The sequence below is a fragment of the Strix aluco genome, chromosome 18, assembly GCF_031877795.1.
Source record: "Strix aluco isolate bStrAlu1 chromosome 18, bStrAlu1.hap1, whole genome shotgun sequence".
Taxonomy (NCBI): domain Eukaryota; kingdom Metazoa; phylum Chordata; class Aves; order Strigiformes; family Strigidae; genus Strix; species Strix aluco.
Window position 1 is genome coordinate 13,778,802 of NC_133948.1, and position 22,022 is coordinate 13,800,823.

At 56.0% G+C, this 22,022-nt stretch overlaps 1 protein-coding gene across 2 annotated transcripts; it reads right to left on the reverse strand.

Annotated features, from left to right (window-relative positions):
• Nucleotides 1-167: 167 nt before the first annotated feature.
• Nucleotides 168-14,088, reverse strand: TBX3 (T-box transcription factor 3). Of its 2 annotated transcripts, none has more exons than XM_074844299.1 (8): nt 13,608-14,088; nt 12,579-13,023; nt 10,422-10,689; nt 9,006-9,152; nt 6,722-6,798; nt 5,256-5,413; nt 3,243-3,946; nt 168-2,428 (listed from the first exon to the last, which is right to left on the reverse strand). In XM_074844299.1, the coding sequence occupies exons 2-8, from the start codon at nt 12,971-12,973 to the stop codon at nt 1,982-1,984; spliced, it is 2,196 nt and encodes a 731-aa protein (XP_074700400.1). In that variant the 5' UTR covers nt 12,974-13,023; nt 13,608-14,088; the 3' UTR covers nt 168-1,981. The 2 variants fall into 2 exon arrangements, with proteins under 2 accessions (XP_074700400.1, XP_074700401.1); XM_074844300.1 differs by lacking the exon at nt 13,608-14,088 and adding an exon at nt 13,344-13,572.
• Nucleotides 14,089-22,022: the final 7,934 nt, after the last annotated feature.

The following is a 22,022-nucleotide window of genomic DNA, read 5'->3' on the forward strand; positions in this document are numbered from 1 at the left end:
ATCCCGACTGGTTCGTACTAGCTCCTTCCAGGAGAAATATCTTAATATTGGGAAGGGGATGGGGGGTGGAGGAGAAAGGCAGAGGAGGGATATATATCTTTCAACCCCTCCATCCTCCCAGGCACTTTCAGGAGGGTTGGGGTGAAGGCATTTCACAGTACGCCCAAGACATTTCAATAAAAATTTATTGAAACTTCAGTGACTTTTAAAAGGGAAAAAAAAATACAGAAAAAAAAATAGCAAGAACTTCTCAACATTTATATAACACAAAATATACCTTCATATTTTTTTTTTCTTTGAACCAGCTCTGAGCACCTGACTTTCAAGCCAAGAAAATATGCACTCACTCAAACAAAGACAACAATAAGCACAGTAGTAAAACTCCATCGTGGGGTTGGTTTTTGACACACCAAGGAAAAGGGGAAAAATAATACAAAGTAAAGAAAATCCTAGAATCTTCATCTTTTTTTTTTTCTCTCAAGCCACTGCAGAAGCCTGTTGTCGTGTACTAACTTAGGTAATTTTTTTGTTGTTGACGTTTTATATGGAAAGTAGCGCTTTGAACACTGAAGAAATCGAGGATTAAAAGCTACCATGGCACATTGCTTTTTCTTTTTCTTTCTTTTATTTTTTTAAGGTCTTTGATTAATTTTGTTTGTTTCTGCTTTGCCTTTTGCATTCGGCTCCTTTACAAAAGGACGAGGTCAGGTTTTCCGGGGTGAACTCCGATTTAAATGTGAGCCCTCAGAAATGGGGGTATTTCTCCTCCGGGTCGGGGGTGTATGTTTAAAGAAATTACGAACTTGAAATGAAAACGACTAAAAATAAAAACAGAAGGGAAAAAAAAAAAAAGACAGCTGCAGTCGTATTTACAGAGATATGTACAATGTCAATAAATTAAAGTTTAATTTCGAGTATTCATATTCCACGTATTTACAAGAGTTATCAAATAATTACATAAATACTTTGTTTTAATAATAGTGTCCGCTCTTTTCTTCTCTGTATGTTTAAACCTTGTTATTGCATATACAATTAAAGAGGGAAAGCTGTGATAAACCTACAGTCAAGCTACAGAGGTTTTTAGATAAAATAAATTCACTTTTTTTTTTTTTCTTTCCAACTACACTTCTTATTGTTGTTGCTACAGGGAGGATGTTTAAGGTAGAGGGACGAGGGTCTTATTTTTGTTTTTATTATTATTATTAATAATTTTTTCCCTGGGATTTGAAACGAGCATTAAAAATAAACAACAAAACCCCACCGAAATAAAAAATACCCACCCACCCCCCCCCAAAAAAAAAGCAGACTACTATGGAACATGCAAAAAAAGCCACCGACTGGCTCTCAGACATCACAATAGTATTTTAAACACACAGCTTCCCTTAATATTGACTAAGGGGGTTGTCGTTAACAACCCGCCCAGGAAACAACTGTTGAAGAATCGATATGTGAGTTACTTACACACTTTTCTTTCAGAAAGGAAAAATCACTTCTCTTACTTAATTTTTATTCATACGTTTGTTTGATTTTTTTTTTGTTTTATTTTTGCTTTTAGGTTTTTTCTTTTTTTTCTGGGTTTTTGGTGGTGTGGTGTTTGGGTTTTTTTTTTTTTTTTTTACACAGTTTAAAAAAAAAAAAAAAAAAGAAAGAAAGGAGGATGCCACAACCCTGCCGGTGACCCGGCCGGGCCAGCCTGCTCCCTGTGAGCAGCCTCCGACCCAGCTCTCCCCCCTCGGCTCTGCTTCCCCATCCCCGACCCTCTCCCTACCCTCACACCCCCCTGCTTCACCAGATATCTTTTTGTTGATAAGCGCGCACACGACGCCGGGGGATTTTATATTTAAAAAAATAGAAAGGGGAAGAAAAAACAAAATAAAGGAGGGGGGTGAAAACAAACAACTCGCGGGTGGAGGATGTGGTTTCTTTCAAACAAAGTGCACTGCGAGACTGATTTGAAATGAGCTCCCGGAGGCCGGGGAGGTTACGGGGAGCCGCTGCGGGATCTGTCCTGCTTGGGGTCGAGCCCGCTGACCAGGCGCTGGATGTTTTGCAGTTCACTGGTGGCCGCCTCCTTGTCTGCGCCCAGTTTGGGGGAGAGGGAGACGGAGCCGGAGGAGAGGGTGGACGAGCGGCTGGTGAGGTCCGAGGCGGAGTCCAGGGGCACGGAGCCGGGGCTGGTGGTCAACCCCCCCGCTTTGCCCTCGCCGGAGCCGGCGGCCAGGCCGGGCAGGGCGGTGGTGAGGAGGCTGCTGCCGTCGGGCAGCGGGACGGGCAGCGGGTAGGGGCTGTAGCGGAGCCGCGGCCGCACGGCGTTGAGGAAGGGGTGTCGGTGCACCGAGCTGGAGGCGGCGCTGGAGGCGGCGGCCGCCGCCGCCATGTAGGTGTAGGGGTAGGGGAAGAGGCTGCCGAAGGGAGACATGGCCAGGCCCTGCGGGAGGGGAGGGGAGAGAAAGGCAAGGGTTACCGCTCCGCACATCCCCCCGCCCCGGGGGATGCTCCACGGCACCCCCACGCCAGCACCCCTCCCCGCACACGCCAGTGGGAGCGCTGACAGCGGCCGACATCCCACGGGAGGGGATGAAGAGCCATCCTCCCGGCGCCGGGGCCAAAACCACCCGGCGGCCCCCCTCCCCGAGGCAGATCCTGCCAAGGCTCAGCCCTGCACGGCCCCCACCCCGCCGCCCCCCTCCCGCTGGGAGGGTCGTGGCCCAACGGGGGCGAAATGAGATAAGGGCCGTGGTGTCTCTCCCCCACTCTCCTCCTTTCTTTCTCGGGGGCAAACGCTCTGTCCCCGCAGGTACAGCCCCCCCCACCGCAGGGCAGCCGCAGGCATCTCTCCGTCCCCCACCGCGACGGCGGCTCCGCAGGCTGGGACGCGCCCCGCACCGCGGAGCTGCGCGCTGGGACTGCCCCGGGGGGGCCGCCAAGCCCCGCGGGGGTGGGGGGTGGAGGGCAGAGGCCTGGCCCCGGCACAGTGTCCCAGGGAGCATAGCGAGGGGAGGGGGATCGAAGAGCTCCGGGAGTTCAAGCTGGGCCACCCCCCTCCAACTCCCCCGCCCTGGGGCTTTCCTGCCCCTGCCTTTCCCCCAAACCCGGTGCTTGCCTCTGCAGAGAGAGTTGGCGGGGGGGGGGGGGGCGGGACACCCGCAGCGGGGAAGCTAAAGAGGGTGCCCCGCTGCTCCCCCCTTCCCCCGGGACGGAGCCCCCCAGTTCCAGAGGGGCAGCGGGGGGGGGTGCGGTACCTGAGAAGCCAGGACATGCTGCTGCAGATGGAAAGGCAGAGCAGCCGCCGACGCTCCCGAGAGTCCCTGGGCCGCCGCCGTGGCCATGACCGTGTTGTCCAGTCCCGAGACCCCGGCGGATGCCCCGGAGACGGTGGCGAGCAGTGGCCCCATACCCGCGGCCATGCCGGAGAAGGCCCCCCCCATGGCGAACTGCCCGGGGTGCAGCAGCAGCGGGTGCCCGTTCCCCAGCGGGTTGAAGAACTGCTGACCGGCCAGGGCCGGGGGGAAGCCGAGGTTTTGCAAGTGTCCCTGGCTCAGGTGGGCCGTGCTGTCGGTCTGGACCGTGAGGGGGGCGAAGGGCTCTTTACCCAGCAGCCGGTTCTCATCTACTTTGGGGCCATCCCTGAGGGGGCTTTTCAGTTCCTCGCCGCTCAGGCTTCCCCCCCGGGTGCTGGAAGAGATAGTAGCCGGGCTGTGCCGAGAGTCCGGAGGGGCTTTCTCCGTCCTCTCTCGGCTGCGACTCCCCGCCGAGTCACCGGGGAAAAAGTGGCTTTTGGAGGGGCTGCCCCCCTTCTCCCGGGGGTCGTCTCCCGCGGCCGCGGCGGAGCTGGCCGGCGCTGGGGTGGTGGCGGTGGTCGTGCTGATTTTGCCCGCCTCGCTGGCTTCTAGCAAGGGGTCGTCTTTGCTGTCTGCATCGCTGTCTCCCTCGCTGGGGCAGAGATCTGCAAGACAAAGGGAGCCCGGCGCTGGGATCCGGCACTGCCCGTCCCTAACTCCCCGTCGGGCTGGGAGAGGGGGTAGAGGCGCTTCCTGGCCGACCAGAGATTTAAGTGTAAATACTTCCTTTTTTATATTATTATATAAATAAATACACCACCCCGCCCCCCGGCTCCCACCGCCTGCCCCATCCAAGCCGACCCGAGTTTTACACAGCGCTGCAAAACTGGCTGCAAAACAAAGCGGCGGCCCCGAGGAGGGGCTGCGGCACCCATCGGGGATCCCCCCGGCCGCGGGGTCGGAGAGCCTTGGGGATGCGCCTCCTAAGAACTTTTCCAAAGTTTTCAGCCCTTTCAGTGGGCAAACTTTGAACACACACGCACCCGCCTCCATCACTCCCTGGACACCCCCCCCCCCAAAAACGCATGCACGGCTTCGCTGGATTCCTCTGCACTTCATCTCCTAATTTCAGCACCCCAGGTGCGAAGCTCTGGTTTGCTTTTCGGGTCCCCTCCCAGCTCCCCTCCTCTCAGCTCGGCAGGACTTTAAACAAACGAGTAAAGCAACAACGAAAAAGAGGTTGTTTCTACCCGCACCCCCCCCCCCCCCCCCCTGCCCTGCACCCCCCACTCCTGGATGGATTAATACATGTGAGAGAGCTGCAGACAGCTCCCAACCCCGCACGGAGAGAAACCGAGGGTGACTTTTCTATAACAAAGTTCGGGACTGTATCCAGGGGAAAGATCCTTCCTCTAATAACAGATTCAGAGAGGAATATTAATGGAGTGACTCCAGTTTTGAACTTTTGCCCCGTGGTCTGTCTTTGCTCCCTTGACTCGGAGCTGGCTCCTTTCTGAACCAAGGAGGGGAGGAATTAACGTGCAGCAGGGGGAGAGGGAGGCCGGCGGGAGAGGGAGGAGAGAAAGAGAGTGAAAGTGGGGAGGGCAGAGAGAGAGGATGAGAGAGAAGAAGGGGAGAGGGGAAGATAAAAAGAAAGGAAGAAGAAGAGTGAGAGAAAGAAGGAAAGAAGGAAAGAAGGAAAGAAGGAAAGAAGGAAAGAAGGAAAGAAGGAAAGAAGGAAAGAAGGAAAGAAGGAAAGAAGGAAAGAAGGAAAGAAGGAAAGAAGGACAGAGAGGGAAGGGAAAAGAGAGAAAGAAGTGAGAGCAAAGAGAGAAAACAGAGAAAGGAAGGAAAGAAGGCAGGCAGGCCAGTGCCAGAGGGCAGTGGTGCAGGCCAGGATCCAGCCCCCCGTGGAGCAGGCGCCCAGGCTCTCCCTGGGGGGACCCGGGGGGGTCCGGGGGCCGCAGCTCTCACCTTTGAGGCTGGAGGTGCCGACAGCAGGCACGGCGGGGCAGGACGACTGGGCGAAGCACTTGAAGGCCGTCTGCTCGTTGGACGACTCGTCCGAGGTGGGGTTTTCCTTCTTCTGCCTCTCGTCGTACACCCGCATGGACTGCAGGGTCAGCTGCTTCCTGCGGGCACACGCACCCGCTGGGCGAGCGGACCCCGGCACCCCCCCCGGAACCCCCCCCCAGCACCCCCCATCCCTTCCCCAGTCCCTGTTTGGGGATGACTGGGACAGGGGAATCAAGGGCCAAGGTCTCCTCGAGGGGGGGGGGGGCGCGTTTCTCGCAGGCAGGACTTGGCTGCTAATGAGAGGAGATTTCTTGGAAGCGGTGAGCAGCTCCTCAGCGAGGGCAGATATTAAAGACAAGGGGCGGAGGGGAGAGGGAAGCATTCCCTGGAGATTAGCTTTTAAAAGGCGAGGATGTTCCAGAGATATGAGCCATCTTAATGGTTGCTAAGATTGCTAGGAAGTGGTTATTTTGTTAGGCACTTTATGTAATCTTTTCACCAACAATTAACCCGGAGTAAAAATCTATTTATATTTAGAGAGAAATTAGAAATCATTTCCGTCCTGTGGCTCCAGTGTTGGCTTTATTTTCACACTGACGGACAAGAGGAGCTGGCGTGTGTGTGTGTGTGTGTGTGTGCATGCTGGGCTCAGTGCTGGGCAGGGAAAAAGGCCCCTTGTTTTACATTACACCCCCCCCCCCCTTTTTCTTAAAAAAAGAACAGACAGATTTATTCATTATCTAAAGCCGAGTGCAAATGGCTAAAATATCCTGTTTGCTGTAACAAAACAAAACAAAGCCACCCGCCTATCAACGAAAAAAATCATCCCTTTCTCTATTTTCTCTAATATTAAAAATAAAAATCTTGAGTCCCATTAAAATGAGTTCTGTCCATCTGTCTACCTGGGGTACAAACTGCATTCTGCTGCTTTTGGAAAAAAATAATCTTCTATCATTAATTACTTCCATATTCACGAGACACCTCTGTCAAAACAGTTTATTTATATGTTTCTCCTCCACACTTTAGTCTTTTCGATACAGTCCTCGGGAAAATGCCAGAGGAGATTCAACCAGCAATCAGCTCTGCCCTCACTTTTCCCTCTTTCCCACTCCCAGATACAAGCTATAACGTAATATTCCCTCTCAAACTTTTAAGGGAAACTTTTTTCTCTGGTGATACTTGCTTAATGTAGCACCATCCCTTTGGCCAGCCAGCCCCTGTGATGTAAAAAAATAAACGTGCAAAGCAGGAAAGAATTCCCATGCAATCAGTTTGGTGTTATTAATGACAAGATGCTTATGAATTTTGGCGGGGGGAAGCGTGGGTTGGAGGCCAGGCGAGGTGATTTTTGACCTCTGCTCATGTTCTGAGCTTTACACACGAAAACCAAATGAGGACCCTATATATAATCTTTTCAGACTCACCTTTTTTCCCTCCTTCCATTCCCGGTGTCTCGAAAACCTTTGGCAAAGGGGTTGTTGTCAATTTTTAATTGAGTGATCTATAGGATGTAGAAAAAAAAAATAGACAGGGGGTTGGGGCAGAAATAAGGAGATTTTGTATTTTAAAACAGCAGCAAAAAAACCCTCTCCCCAGTTCCGCCAGCGCCAGCAGGACCCCGGCAGGAGCAGGACAGGGCAGGGGGCAAAGGTCCTTGGTTTTGGGGTGAATCTCTGTGTTTTTCCAAGCCGGTTTGGAAGCAGCTCGCACCCAATCCCCCGGCTGGGCTGACCGGTGACCCGGGCTGTGGTGGCAATGAAAGAGCCCCGTGTTGCTGCCACCGCATCGGAATTAATTTAGCCGTGCAATGCGATCCATGCAAGTTATGCCTGCGTTTAAAACTCTTTAAATGCCATAATTAAACCGCAAAGGAATCATACCCACCCCCTTACTATAATAAAATACTTTATATAATCGCATTATGCTCTGCGTGTGCGTGTGTGTTGGGGCGCCGGGGGTGCCAGGAGCCAGCTGATTTTTGGGGGGAGTGTGTGTGTAAATTTTTTTGTGAATGTTTGGGGGTTTCCTCGGGGTTCAGGTGATCGCAAGGAATGGCTGTTTCTCCCTGCGTTTGGGGGGATGGGGGGGGGGGGGGATGCCGGGCACCCTGCAACTCCCCGCGCCTGCACGTACGATGCTCGGAGGCGGCTCCAAAGCCCGTCCGGGGGCTCCCCTCGCTATAATGGGATGCGGGCGGTGGGAAGGGGGATGCCGCCTGCCCGCCACCCCGCTCCCGCTCCCGGTCCTGGGCTGGAACCCTCCAATTTGATCGGAGAGCAGGACCCCGAAGAGCAAACCCCTGCCTGCGGCTGAGCGCCGGGCAGGACCGGCCCCGGCTCCCGAGTCACCCCCCGTCTCATCCCCCCCACCCCACCCCCCCCGCCCCCGCCGCACACGCGGGATCAGGAAAGAGCAGGAAAACCCACTGCTAAAACCCAGCAGGACTTTTAATCCAGGTGATCCCGGCCGTGCCGTCCGACCTGCCGGCGAGGCGGCTCCCACCGCGCTGGAGCCGAGGGCTCCCCGCCGCTCCCGCACGCCGCTTTCCAGGCGATTTCATGGCAATCAGACAAATATGCTCATTTCTGTCCTTCAACCAAGCCGGCCCCAGCTGATATCAGCAGGGCTGTTCGCCCCGGTCTAAGTCCCAAAGCAAAGTCTACTCTCTGTGCACACATTTTCTTTCCGTTTCCTTGCAAGCGCCCGGCCGCAGAAAGAGAGGGAAACAGCCCGAACCCCGAGGGAGAAGTGGCTTTTTGGAAACCGAGGGCAGAAGGGTGCAGACCCCCCCCACTCTTCACCCCTTCATTTTGAATAGCGAAGGATGGGAGGGGGCAGAGAGAAGCACGGGGAAGCTGCAGCGAGCGGGCGCTGCACATCCAGCCCCTCTGCGCTTAACGCACACGCACGCAAAGTTATAATTTACAGACAGAAAAAAATCAAAGCCCCTTTTTTGGCTCCTTCGCTTCCTTCCACTTGACTTAATTACCGTAAATTCGCCATTTGCCACTCTCCCAAATATACCACCTTCGTCGCAAGTGACAATAAACCAGCAGAAATGGAAAAGCAGCGTCTGCAGCGCTGCAAAACTTTCTCACACTGGCTCTTTCAGACCTTCCAGCTAAATTCAAGCGAGATACCCCTCTCTGATCAGAGCATATTTCTGCACCACAAAAAATAATAAAACACTGCAGGATGCAAAAAAAAAATATCATAATATAATAATAATAGGAACCAGACGTGCACTCCAGCCTTATTGCCAATTGCTGTTAAAGGAGCTAAAACAGCACAAAGGCCAGGAAGAATTACAAAATCTCCAGCCCCGCTGCTCTCCCCCCTCTGTCTTTCGACACACGGAGCCGATTTTTTCTTTTTTTTTTCCTGATGCATCTTAGATTAAATCCACACTGAGAGCACCGATCCCCACCTCATCCTACCCCCTTCCCCATACCGGGGAGAGAAAAAAAAACCACCACCCTAAAGAGCACCCCCTTTTAATTGCCTTCCCCGAGGTCGGTGTTAGGAGAGTGCCCGGCCCCCTCCCCCGGCGCCTTCCCGAAGTTGGATCAAGGAGGTTTGGGGGGAAAAACGGGGGGTGGGGGGAGAGAGGAACGGGATGGGCTTCGTGATTTTTAAGGGAACAATGCAGAGTAAAAGCTTTCTTAAAAGCCAAAACACGTAAAACAAATCCTTTCTTAATCTCCTTACCTTATCATTCTGGTATGCGGTCACTGCGATGAATTCAGTCTCCGGGAAAACGTAGGTCCTGAACGTGCTATAGGGAAGCTTGAGAATATCGTTGGCTCGGACGATGTGGAACCGGGGCTGGTACTTGTGCATGGAGTTTAAAATGGTCTGGGGGGGGCAGCGGCCGGCAGCAGAGAGGGCAGAGGGGGGGGAAAGAAGACGGTCAGCTGGAGCAGCACCCCCGCCTCGCACTTCCCCCAGCCATCGGCACTTTCTCCTCCTAATTTGCCTTCCCTCTCCTTCCTCCCCTCACTCCTCCTCCCCGCCGAGCACACTCCAAACACACGCACACGCCTTGCAGCATCCTACAAAAAGCACTGACAGCTCCAGCTCGCCGGGGTTAGGCTCTGGGCTGGACGCCTCGGGGCGGGGGTAAAATCCCAGCAGAGCTCTCCTAGAAGAGCGGGGGAAGCTGTTTGGGCTCCGGCCGCAATGTGTTGTGATTTCAAAGTGAAAAAAAAAATTAAAATCAAGTAAAGAAGCAGCAGCAGCCACAATAGCAACACCACCACGAGAGCCTTGGCTAGGTCTAATTGCCTGCCCCAATCTGCTTAAGGCCTTCTGCGAAAGGCAAAAATGTATCGTCTAATCAAATCACAGCCAGCAAATGCAATCTTCGGCACATTAGAGATCCCCCGACCGCGGCCACCACCAGCAACCCCCGGCTCCGAGGCGGAGGCTTTCCCAGGAGTAGAAAGAAATGGCAAGGATCGTCAGAGCACTTATCAGCAGGTTTGTTTGATTTCACTCTTAGGGTAAGTTTTTATCTCTGCACACCCAGTAAATGTAAAGGAGTGGATAGACATGAATGGGCAACTTGACCTCTGATTTTGGTCCCTGTTTATTTTCACTCCGGCTTGCTTTACATTATCCAGATTAATATATATTTAAATGTTTGCGTACTTAGGCCTTTAAGCCCTTTATACACACATGCATATCATTTTCCTACGCTTAAAAAGTGTGATCGACTTTATTAAAAAAAATATATAGATAGATATAAAGTCACCACAGCCCCGAGAAATACCGAGCTGTGCTATGCTGGAAATATCTCTAAAGTTAATGCTGAATGGCACGGGGAGGTTACGGAATAAACTCGAGTGATTAATCCCGACCTCAGCGACTGAAAAAATTCAAGGATCGATACACGGGGCAGATGCCCGTCCCGCGTGTGCGTGGAGCGGGGCATTGATTCCCCTTTCCCCCGCGTTTCGCCGCCGCGGGAGCTGCAGCCGGGGCTGCGGGCACGACTCCGGCCGAGCCGCCGCTGCGCTCCCGGGAGGGTCCCCCCCGCCGGGACCCCCTGCTCCGGGCAGGCGGCGAGGGAGGGGAAGGGGGGGGGGGGAGGGGGGTGCAAAGCAAGGTGTAAAAAGCACTCACAAATCCGTGCTTGTCAGAGATGTTGTTAGTGAGCTTCAGCTTGTGAAAGGTGACGACTTTGGACATCCATTGTTCGCCGGTGGCCGGGCTGTCCGGGTGGATGTACATTCTCTTTGGCATTTCAGGGTCAGCTTTGCCGGCTACCATCCACCGGGAATTATGGAATTTGTACCTACAATCGTCAGCCGCCACAATATCCATCAATAAAATGTACTTGGCCTTTTTATCCAGTCCAGTGCATCTCACTTTAAATGGAGGAAACATTCTCCTATGGGCAGAGAGAGGGACGGGGGAGGGAGGGGGGGGGGGGTAAAAAAAAGACAAGACGAAAATAAAATAAAATAAAATTAATTACAGAGTTTAAATAAGCTCCTGAATCTCGGTAGCGCGTCTACCAAGCAATCGCTTCAGCTCCCAGATGCAGAAAAGTCGTGTGTCGTGTCCGTCCACCCCCTGCAAAAAGGCTTCCCCCCGCCCTCAGCGGAAAGGTTTCCCAAACGCTTAAAAGTTTCAGGAGAAAATGGTCCCTGGGATGGGAGGCGGAGGGGAGAGGTACGTGGTCCCTAGAAATCAGCAGGCGCCTACCCTCTGCCATTCCTCAACAGCAAAGCCTCATCTGGGGCTCTCGGATCTCTCATTATTTTCCTTTTCGCCTGCTAAACAAAGCAATGGGAACAGCTCGCACCCCGATAAAATAAATATTCCGCATTATTCTAACCCAGTCTACCGACGAAGAGCAGAGAGGGGAGTTTTTCACTTTGCAGAGGAGGGGGAAAAAACCCCACAGTGAGGGCAGGGTGGCTGCCGTGGCTTTCCCAGCGCTGCAGCCTCCCGGGGATAACCCGCGTGTGCTGAGGGCTCCCTGCAAACCCCGCTCCCCTCCGCTCCCAAGTCCAGCTCGAAACTGCAACAGGATACCACAAATTTGCTGTTTATTATATCGAGCGGTTGGCATTCAGCAATCTCAACTTAAAAGGAAACACATGACTTTGCAACATGTAAGAGTGCTTAATACTCGCCGAGGCTTTCGCGCAAAAACTTTTGACCACAATTAACAGAGAAAACTTCGGGAAAGCAGGAAAATGGGCGAGAGGGATTTTATTTTTTTTTCCCTCCTTGCTGCTCTTACAGTTTTGTTTTGTTGTTTTGGGTTTTTTTTTGGTTTTGTTTTTTTTTTCCCTGAGCCTGTAGCCTGCAACTGGTGCTCTGCAAGTAGGTGAAGCTCCAGCAAGGCAGCTGAAGGCCATCTAAGAAGACTTTTCAGGAGTGGCTTCCTCGAGTAATTCTCCTGGCAAATTACACGCGAATTGCTGGGGAGGTTTCTAAGAGAGTCCCTTAGAAAAACACCCTGGTGCGAAGGGGGTTTTCTCCCTACGTGTCATCACAGCAATAGGTAGAGTTGTAAAAGAGCACGGATGTCAATGAGTAGCGAATATAGAGAGGGATTTCAGATGGGTAAACCTATAAAAAGCAGAAATGCCGAGCGTGGACGCGCCGTGTCTGTTCATTCATTCCCACGTGAAGGTTATATAAATACAGGGACAGGCAGCGCGGAGCTGCAAAACCTCTCCTGCCACTACAGCAGCGGCTGCAGGACCGCCGGGTGGTTTTGTCAGCTTTTTGTGCATTTCCAGATAGAATTAGTCAGCACAAATGCACGCCCAGATCCCAGCAGAGAGAGAGGCACAAGAGAAGCAACTGATAAACTGAGCCTATCTGCCCTCCTGCAGCTCCTGCCTCACCAGCAGCGATACGCCGCTCCAAAGAAATTTTTTCTTTATTCCCCCTTCTCTTTCTTAAGGAAGAAAAACTATATGTAGCAAGGCTGAAATCAGGCCAGCCCCAAATTATTTTCTTTCTGCTACCAGTCTTCTCCAGAAAGCATTAAGCTACTGAACCATGAAGGGACCCTCTTGCCCCCTGCACACGCCGAGCAGGGCCGGTTCATGGTTGAGCCTTTCCCTGCAGCGTGGTGCCCAAGATGGGCTCGGATCTTCAGCTGCCTAAAACTTTCCACAATTCCAGGTGAAAGGAGCTTTACGGAGAAAGGCACCGGTGCAAGAGCCTTGCCCTGGAGCAGCCTGATGGGGTGCAGAGACCGAGGGGTGGGGGAGAGGGGGGGGGGGGGAAAGGCACAAACCCCCGACCCAGACCTACCTTCCCGATTTGGTAATCACCATCTCCGTGCCTCTTTTATGGAATTGCTCCCAAAGCTCTTTGGCTTCCAGATGCACTTTTGGATCATCTTCCACCTCTTCTTCTGGCTCCAGAGTTTTTAAAGGCCTCAGATGGGCTGCTGCCTGGTGACCCAGGGAAGAAAAGGGGATACCAGTCTCTGCAGCCCCCACTAACTGATCCATGATGGGTTTAGCCAGAGCCCCGGGAAGGGAGAGGGCGGCCGCCCCGTTGGGAGGCAAAGCCAGAGCCGGGAAGAAGGGAGGCTGATGTCCCAACACAGCGCTCATGGCAAAGTCCGGTGCCCGGTGAGGTAAAAAAGGATGATAAGCCATGCTTGTCCCAGGGATTACTGGATCTCTCATCGGTATATTCATCCACTCCACTCCTCGGTCTTCCTACTGCTGGAGTAGTCCCGGAGTGGTTTCTAACAGCACATCATGAAGAAGAAAAATTAAGATAATAACAATAACAGCAATAAAGCACCAAAAAATAGGGTGGGGGGGAAACAAGCTCTAGACAGCACAGTACATGGGGGAGAGGCAGAACTTCTACAGCCTACAACTTCCCGAGCCGGGGCACATCCCCAGCCCTCGGGACAGCGGATTAACAGGATTGTTCATTATTAGTCTTGCTTTTTTTGTGTTCGGTCTCTGCGGTTTTTTGTTTTTTGTTTTTTTCCTGAGTGGAAGTCCTTGCGCTGGAAAAGAAACGCCGAAGAAGGGGAAAAAAAAAAAAAAAATCCACCGGGTTCGCTGTCTGCTCCTGTTGCCGCAGAAGGGCTGGACAAGCCGAGATCCTTTTTTTTCTTCTTCTTCTTTTTTCTCTGAGTCTCAATCCCCCTTCTCTTCTTTCGTGGCGGAGGGTGACGGCTCGAAGCTGGGTTTTCTTTTTGGGTGGCTGGCTCTCCCCCCCCCCTCCCCCCCACCCCTCCACCTTTCCTCCGTACGGTCAGGCTGCGGAGCAGAGGCTGGGAAGGGAGGGAAAGCAGAAAGAAGCAAACAAACCCACCCCCCCTCGCCGACCGAGGAAGGCTCCTGAGCAACCTTCAGCAGCAAAAACTTGTAGGGAAATCTTGTTTCCGCCTCGCCTTCCCCCCTCTCCAAGCAGGAGCTGGTCAGGGTGCCCTGATTTCCATCAGGATCTCTTCGTTCTTTCACCCTCCTCTTTTTCTGTTTTTATTTCCCCCCCCCTCCCTTTCTCTTTCACTCTGCCTTAAAAAAAAAAAAAAATCTGGAAGAATTACACTCCTGTCTCCTCTCCAGCAGCGCTCCAGCAAAGGTGAGAGGGAGAAAGAGAGAGGGAAAGAGAGAGGAAGAGAAAAAGGGGAGGGGAGAAAGAGAGGAAAAGAGAAAGAGAGAGAGAGAGGGAGAAGGAGCCTCTCAGCTCTGAGAATCCCCTGTGAGCCTGTGCTCTGCCTGCACCAGATTGTATGGATGTGTTGTGGGTTACAAGGGAGCTGGAGCCTCCTTGATTGGCTCTTTGACGCTTTCGGACCAATTGTGTGGCTGCATAGGCGTGGTTTTGACAGGTCGAGTGGAAGGGGGACAGAGCCGAGTTATAAAAAGAAGGTGTCGGAAACTGTAACGCTGCAGCAAAGCATCACTAGTACTCCGGGCCGTGTGAATATGTCAACATGATCAGAGGGGAGGGAGCAGGCAGCGCCGGGGAGGGCGGCCGGGAGCACCCGCCTCTAGGGGGGGTGCTCGGGGCTGCCTCGCCCCCCGGCCCCGGCCTCCCGCGGCCCCGGCGGGCTGGGCTCTACCGGCCGCTCCGCTCCGCCCGCCCGCCCCGGCCGGAGCTTCCAGAGCAGCGGCTGCCGGCTGCCGGCAGCGCGGGAGCGGCGGCGTGGGGGGGGCTCCACGCGTGGGGGTGAGGCTCCGGTTCTGGGTTGCCCCCCCTCCCCCGCCCTGCCGCTCCGCACCCCAGCCGGACCGGGCACTGCCCCGGCAGCCACCGCCTCCCGGCCCGCAGCGGGGGGGACCCCGGGTGCGCCCTCCTCCGCGCCCCCCCCCCCCCCTCCCCGGAGCTCCAGACCCACCTCGGGCGGCCGCAGGGCCCGCCAAGCCGCACGCCCATCCCCGCCGCGTCGCGGCTGCCGCCGGTCCCCACAACCGCCGGGGTTGGTGTCACCCCCCCCTCCCGCTGCCCCTCTCCGTTCTCCCCCCCCCACCCCGGGAAGTTGCTTTCCTTAAACAAGACAGGACCGCCAGGCCGGGCGCTTTCCTTCCTCCCACAAATCTGGGGGCGAGCCCCGGGGGGGTGGGAGCCGGCCGGGGCGGGGGGGGGGGTGGACTCTGGGGGTCTCCGCCCGGCTCGGGGCTCGGCCCGGCTGCCCCAGCGGCCGCCGTTCCGCTGGTTGCCGCGGGCGGCTGGAGGCTGCGGCGCGGCGGGCAGGGGCGGCCGCTCGGCTCAGCCCCGGGCCCGGCGGCTGCTAATCGCGGCGGGCGAGGCGGGGCGGGGGGCTGGAAAATGGGATTTTAAAAAATTATTCTTTTTTTTTTTTTTTCCTTTCTTTCTTTCTTTGGCGTTGAGGATTAAGGCCACTCGGCTGGCACCGGCGCCGAGAGGGTTACGCTCCCACACCCCTCCTCTTCCATGAGGTGCGCGGGGAGGAGACGGGAAGTGCGGCTTTCCCTGCGCCCGGGCAGGGGCAGCGCCGGGCCGGGCCGGGGGGGGCCACCCCCGGGTCGCCCCCCGTGTCCGGGCTCGCATGGAGCCAGCCACCCCCCGCGGAAAGCATCACGCGTGGGTCCGCGCCGGCCCCACGGAGAGGGAAGAGCCGGGGCAGGATCCTCCTGGGAAGTTTCTGGGGAGACATGTTCCCGGGGGGGTGACAGCGCAGGGCAGCGGGAGGGGGCTTGCGGCTGTGCGTGTCGTGGGAGCCGTGGGCATGCAGGGCACGGGGCGCCCACGCGGGTGTCAGGCGGGATATCCCAGCGCTGAGAGGTGCCGAATCATCATCACACACACCCCCACCCCACCCCCCCGCCGCCCCCCGGGGGATCTCCCCGCACCCCCATCCTGCTGTAAAGAGGGGAGGATAATCCTCCGGGAGTGGCGCGGGGGAGCGCGGGGGCTCGGCGCTGGCTGCGCGCAGATGGGAGCGGAACCTCTAAAGTGATTAGCTCTTCTAACATTGCATTTTTGACGCACATGGTTAAGAGCGCTTGGCGCCAGCTTGGTGAAGTCCCTGTAGTAACCAGCGTCTAGGATCGCTCTGCATTCACCAAAATATCTCCCCCTTGGTCGGGGGTGGGGGGTGGATGGAGAGAAGAGGAGGAGGGAGGAAAGGAAGCGGGAGTAATGCGTTCAAAGAGGATTGGGGGGGGGGGGGGGGGGGGGGAAGACAGGGAGAGCGGGGGGGAAGTCTGATGTTTCACGAAGCCAGGAGCTTGGCTGCCCGCGCAGCGCTCGGCTGGGCTGTGCAGCTCGTTCTCAACGGAGGGAGCGAGTCTTTTCTCCAACCTCTGCTCGGAGCCGGCTCCCGGGCTCCTGCCTCCAGCGGCTGCCGCGGTGGGGACCCCCAAACCCCATGTCCTCCCCCGAACAGAGCCCACAGCAACCACCCGGCGGCTTCAAGAAGTTTGCCGCAACGTGCCCCGACCGGGCCGCCGCGTTCTCCCGGGGACCGGGAGGTGCCCGCGGGCTCCGGCGGGACAAGCGCGCCACCCCCCCCCCCCCCCCCCCCCCCCCGCGGGGGCGCAACCTCCGCGCCTGCCCCGCACCTTGCACCGCGCTCGGCACCCACCCGCGCAGCGGTCCGCGGGCGAAAATAAAATATTTGCTGCTTATGATTTCCAATTTCAGCGTCTGGCTAATGGCGTGCAAACTTCCGCCAGTTCCGAGTGACCTCCCCGGCGAAGCCCCCTGGAGACTCGTATTATGAAGGGAGGCTGCACTAATCTAAGATCAAAAGCGGGAAGGTGCGAACAGTCTTTGTCTCCCTTCGGCCGCCTCATTCCCCCTTCTGTGTGTGATAAATCTACCCTGGCGCCGACTGCGCGCTGGATGATTAATTTGCAAGCAAACAAAAGGGACCTGATGGCCAGCCATCTTAGTTAAATATTGGCCAGTGCTTCCAGCTACTTGTTAGCCGCCTCTTTTCCAGAAATAAATAAATAAATAATTAGGCGAGGCGCAGAAATAAATAAATAAATAAATAAGGGGGCCCGCAGAAATGAATGGCAAAGCGAAGGGGTGGAGAGGGGGGTGGGGGAAGAAAAAAAAAAGAAAAAAAAAAAAAGAAAAAAAAAAAAAGAGGAGGTCAGGGCGGCCGATGGCGAAGGGCCAGGAGCGGGGTGGAGGTGGGAATGGGGCTGGTGGCGGGGGGAGGCAGGGTGATAGCTGAGATAGCCGGCTGCCCCCGCGCCTCCCGGCCCGTCTGCAGGCTGGACTTGCACCAAGGCCGACACTATCTTGGCTCTTCAAAGAGGCATGAAAGGTCTCCGCTGTCTCCCCGGAGAGCGGCCAGGCCGGGGCTCTCTAATCTCGGAGCGCAAAGAGCTAAAGGCCAGGGCGGGGGGAGCGGCTCCCACCTTCCCCAGCTCTCCTCCGCTCCCTGATGCCGCCAGCGCCAGCACCTCGCTGGGTTTTCCCTCATTCAATCCAGGCCGGAGGGAAAGCGGAGCCGGCCAGAGCCTGGGCCTTTGGTGGCTGAGCAGCTGGGAGAGCCCCGCTTGCTCAGATTTCACCCTCCTAAGCAACTTTTAGCGTTTGCACGAGAGCTCGGGGCGTGCAGCGAGCCTGCCCCGTGCGTGTGTGTTGGAGGTGTGGGAGGAGAGAGTCTCTGTCTCTCTCCCGGTGGCCTGAAGAGCCAGCTGGAGGAAGGAGGCAAGGGGAAAATAAAGGCAGCCTGGTTTTCGGGCCCACACGTCTTCTCCCAGGCCTGTGGGAGCAGCTCCGAGGTGTGTGTGCGTGCGTGGAGGGGCTGTGTGGGTGCTGCATGGCCTCTGTGTGTGTAGTGGAGATGTTGGGTGGGTGTGTGCGACCGGGAAGGATACGTGCCCAGGGGTACACCGCAAATCCCTGCTCCGACAGCAAAACCTGAGGTGTCCCTTGCACCCACTGCGGGTGCCAGGTGCTCTGCAGGAGAGGACAAGCCCTGCCGCATGGTGAGCAGGGCTGACATGCACAACGTAAGTGGGGTTTTGCATCCTATCTATGCATTTCCTTATTGCGCTGCCGGTCCCGAGCATCCCCAGGGGCCCAGACCCATCCTGCCTGCCAGCCGCCCCGCACCCTGCAGGATTCATCCCTCTCCTCCCTCCCTTTCCCCCGGCGCCGCAGCCTCCGCTCCGTCTCCAGCCCTTCGGAAGGCAACACCCCACCGTGGCCGCGCTGTGTTTATCCGAAATAAAACGCAGCAGGCTGGTTTACTTTGGCAGGTTTGCAGTAAATACTGGCTGGAGCACGGGGGGCTCTGGCGAGCAGCGATTACACACTTCTTCCGAGGGAAACTCTTCCCCGTCCTGTGCAGGCCCTTCCCCAGCCCAGCAAAAGGTGTCAGTAAATGGGGCCGTGTTGACACAGCTCCATCCCAGCGTGACACTGCAAGGCCGTGAGCGTAATGAAGCGGGTCCCTTAGGGAGCGAGTCTATATACTCAGACTATATAAATGGCCACGGGGAGAGATGGGGGTCACTACAGCAGCTCTTTGCCTTTCCCTTTGGCAGAACCTTTCCTCCATTTGCTAGTTGAATTTCATGGAAAGCCTGTCCCCAAAACTTCGCAAAATAACCTGCCCAGGTCCAAAAAAGCATGGAAAGGCATTAGAAATAGTGAGAAGAAAAAACCCCACGTCTCTCTCTGAGCAGGTCGGGCCCTGTCGTGTCCCACCACAATCAGAGGGGCTGTTCCCATCTCTCCAGACAGAAGTAGAGTGGGGGAGCAGGGGGGTCAGCTCCCCTTCCCAGCTCAGCCAAGCTCAGGGCTTCACAGGGCTGGGGGGAGACCAGAGACAGCGTTACACAAGCCTTGCTGAAGCACCAGGGAAAAAAGAGAGGAAAGCAGCAGCTGGCGAGGTTTCTCATCCTCCAGCCCTCGCTGGGATGTGACCCTTTGGAAAAGGCTGCTTGTGTCCCCAGCACGGCCCAGCCCGGTGGGAGCAGCACGGCACTGACCGTGGCAGAGCCGCTGCTGGGTCAGGCAGCATCGTCCCCCCAGCCCGGGGTCACGGCGGCACTGGCAGTGAGCTGCCCTTCCCTGCCTGCCTCTGCTGGGAGCAGCCCCCGGCTCCTCGGTCCTCCTGAGCGCCCCCCCAGCCTGGCCTGGCTTCTGCCAGGGGCTGGCTCTGGTGGGACCCCAAACATCAGGGCTCCGGGATTATGATTTCTCACTCCCCTCACAAACATCACTCGCGCTCAGATTGCCGGCCCTGCCCCAGTTCCTCCCCTCCCCACAAGACCTGTGTTCAGCTTGTCCCTGTCCCCAGCTGGCTCTGACACTCTCCAGTCGCCTCCACTTTGCCACCGACGGGAAAAGAAAAGAAAGGAGCACCCAGAGCCACCTCCGGCAGCTCTCCCCAGCGCCTCCCGGCCGGGCCCAGCCTCACCAACCGGGGTACTTTGAGGCACGGCAAGGTTTGGGGCCGGTCCTCTTCCCTCCCCACCTCATCCCCCTTTTACCCTTTTCAAGCCGCTTTTGCACTACCCGGTTTTTCCTTGCCACAAGCATCACCCGCTGCACACGCAGCCCCGCTGGCCCTTTCCACCCGCCCCAGTCTTGCTCTTCTCACCGGCGTGTTGCTGGCAGAGGCGAAATGAAAGCCCAGCTCCCTCCCTCGCCCTCTTTACGCCCATCCTTCTGCTTCCACCACCGTTGGCCGAGCAGAAATTGTGAATAGAGTTCACTATTTGGATAAGGGGTTTTTTTTTTGTTTTTTTGGTTGGTGTTTTGGTTTTTTTTTTAAATAGCCAGGCATATACACACAGTTTGCCGCTCAGGAAGTAGCACTAATTGTCGTTTCCTATAGTCAAACAGATCTATCTTTTCAATGCTGTCTTTGTGTCTGTGTCTGCGTGCGAGGGAGAAAGAGGGAAGGAGTGGATACGTTTATTCAATTATTTAAACACACACACAACACACAACAGTACCGAGGAGGGCCGGTTCCTCCCGCAGCAGCCCTCCAGCTCTCCAGATGCGGCATTGCCCCCCCGCCTCCCTGCAGACCCAGTAGAACAAGGCACTCGAGAGCACCCGGCAAAGTAACCGATTTTATCTGCTTTGACCATCAGCCGTGTTCTTTAACAACCCAGAACCGGAGCCTTTCCCATCTCCACCCGCCCCCCCCCGGGGTCTCCTCCGCGTCCCCCGCCCCGGGGGGTGGGCGGGCAGCATCCCCCGGGGCTGCGGAGCGGTGCTGGAGCCCCGGGCGGTGCTGAGCACCACCGGGCACACGGTAGACACCGGGCTGCATCAAAGCAGGGAGAGGATCCGGGAGCCTCTGGCACCGACGCTGACACACAATTTGCTCCCGTTTTCTTCAAGATGCCACCAAGTCACCCGGCCATCGATTGATACCTCGGCCCGGGGGAGGCGGGGGGGGGGACCAGCTGTTGCAAAAGGACATGGTAAATCTAATAGGGGCTGCTGTCAATAGAGAAATGACAGAGAAGAAGAATTGGCTTCTTAAAGTCTGCTGAACTAACACTCATCATGTAGCCGCGGACACGTATTCTCCATCGCAGCCTGGTATCCATTACTATTTTCCTTACTAGGTTTCAATTAAAAAAGAGCCATAACCCCCACACGCACACCCCAAGGCAGGAGACACATGAAAGAGAAGAGGAGGCAGCGGACAGCCCCTGCCTGTGCGCGGCGTCTGTAACCAGCCCCGAGCCCCTGATGTGCCCAAGCGAAACCCCCCCGAGCGCCAGCGCCCGGGCCGGGGCTGAGCCGCGTCCCCGCGGGGCGGCGGGACCCCGCGCCCGGCACCGGCTCTCGCCAGGGGCTGCAGAACTTAAAAAAACTGCCACAGGGGGATGTTCCCGACGCCTTTGGGCAGCGGAGCTCCGGCTCGCAGCGCTGGGCGACCCACGGCGTGACCGTCTCCCCCGTAATTTCATTTCGCTCCTTCCCTCTCGCGTGAAACAGAGCCCAGACTATCCCAGCTCAGAGAAAGAAATTTAAAAACTCCACCGATATTCTGGGGGAGGAGGGAAGAGCTTTATTTTTGTCAATGCCCCCGTTAGGAGGTTTGGGGGCGGGTGGGAACGGATTTCCCCCCCGCTGCAGCCCCTCTGTATGTTTGACCCCTGGCATTTGCCTGCGCAGGGCGAGTGAAGGGTTTCACCCGCCCTGCCTTCCCACGGGGGCTGCAAAAGGCAGCCGAAATGTGCCAGCCCAGCCCTGGGAAACTTTTTGGGTAGCAGATAGTTTCACTGAAGAGCTTGGCCGCTTCGGCCAGCCTAAAGCAGACCCCCGACGTGCAGGGAGGGCAGGGGGCTCCGAGCGGCACTCCAGAAGATGATGTTGGAGGGAGGAAAATCCTCTCCTCCTTCCTCACCGCTTCCCAACTCTGCCTGCTGCCAGGGGACAACTCCCCGCGGGGCTGAGCCGTCCGGGGGCAGTCGGCGGCGGAGCGGGGTGGGGGGGCGGTCCGGCACCCCAAACCCTCAGACCCCCACCCCGGGGAGCTCCGGGCAACCCCGCCGACAGCCCCCGGCCCTGCGACACGTCGGGGCACCGGCTGCGCTTCACCAGAAAGCGCCTTTCCATGCATCCACACACGATCCGGCAAAACCTCCGGAGATCAGTTCCGTGGGGAGCACAAGATGGAAACTAAAAAAAAAAAAAAAAAGAAAATAGCAGGGGAAAAAAAATTAAAAGGGGGCTCCTCTCTGTCTTTAGGGCGTGGGAGGTTTTGCAGCGCTGTTTTATTTTAGTTTAGTATTTTGAACAAACTTTAGATTGATTTCCGGAAAGCGCAAACGCGCACACATGGGAAAGTGAAAAAACCGGTCCTTCGAGGTCATCTGAGAAGGGGAGACGGGATCTGTATCCTTCCCCCCCCCCAAAAAAAAAGTAACAGAAGGGGAAAGATCCCATGTTTTTATAGTTTAAAAGTACTTTGAATTATTTGCTTTTAATGGCACACGTGGCTGCAGAAAAGACAGGCTCTGCTTTCGATCTTGCACTTGCTCCTTGCTTTTCTGTACATATGTATGTGTGTGTATACACATATATAAGCTTTACAGCCCCACTTCATGGCCAGGTTTCTCTCTCCCCGTTCCTCCCCCCCCCCCCCCCCCCTTTCCCCTGGACCAAAAACAACTCCCAGGCCACTCTTGCTCCTACGGTAATTCTTCTGCTGGGATTCAGAAACACGGGCAGAACCGACTTCTGCCACAGCGTTTCTCTGGAGCAGCAGGGGTGTTGTGAAAATTTATTAAACCCAGATGATCCGGGAGTTGGGGCAGACGGAAA

What these genes read in the sequence shown, in the direction of transcription:
- TBX3 (XM_074844299.1), bottom strand. Translation starts at nt 12,973, where the DNA reads ATGAATATACCGATGAGAGATCCAGTAATCCCTGGGACAAGCATGGCT. An exon ending in TCTCTGACAAGCACGGATTT is followed by an intron (nt 9,153 to 10,421) that starts GTGAGTGCTTTT and finishes TGCCCCCCCCAG; the next exon opens with ACCATTTTAAACTCCATGCA. An exon ending in AATGGAAGGAGGGAAAAAAG is followed by an intron (nt 5,414 to 6,721) that starts GTGAGTCTGAAA and finishes GTGTGCCCGCAG; the next exon opens with GAAGCAGCTGACCCTGCAGT.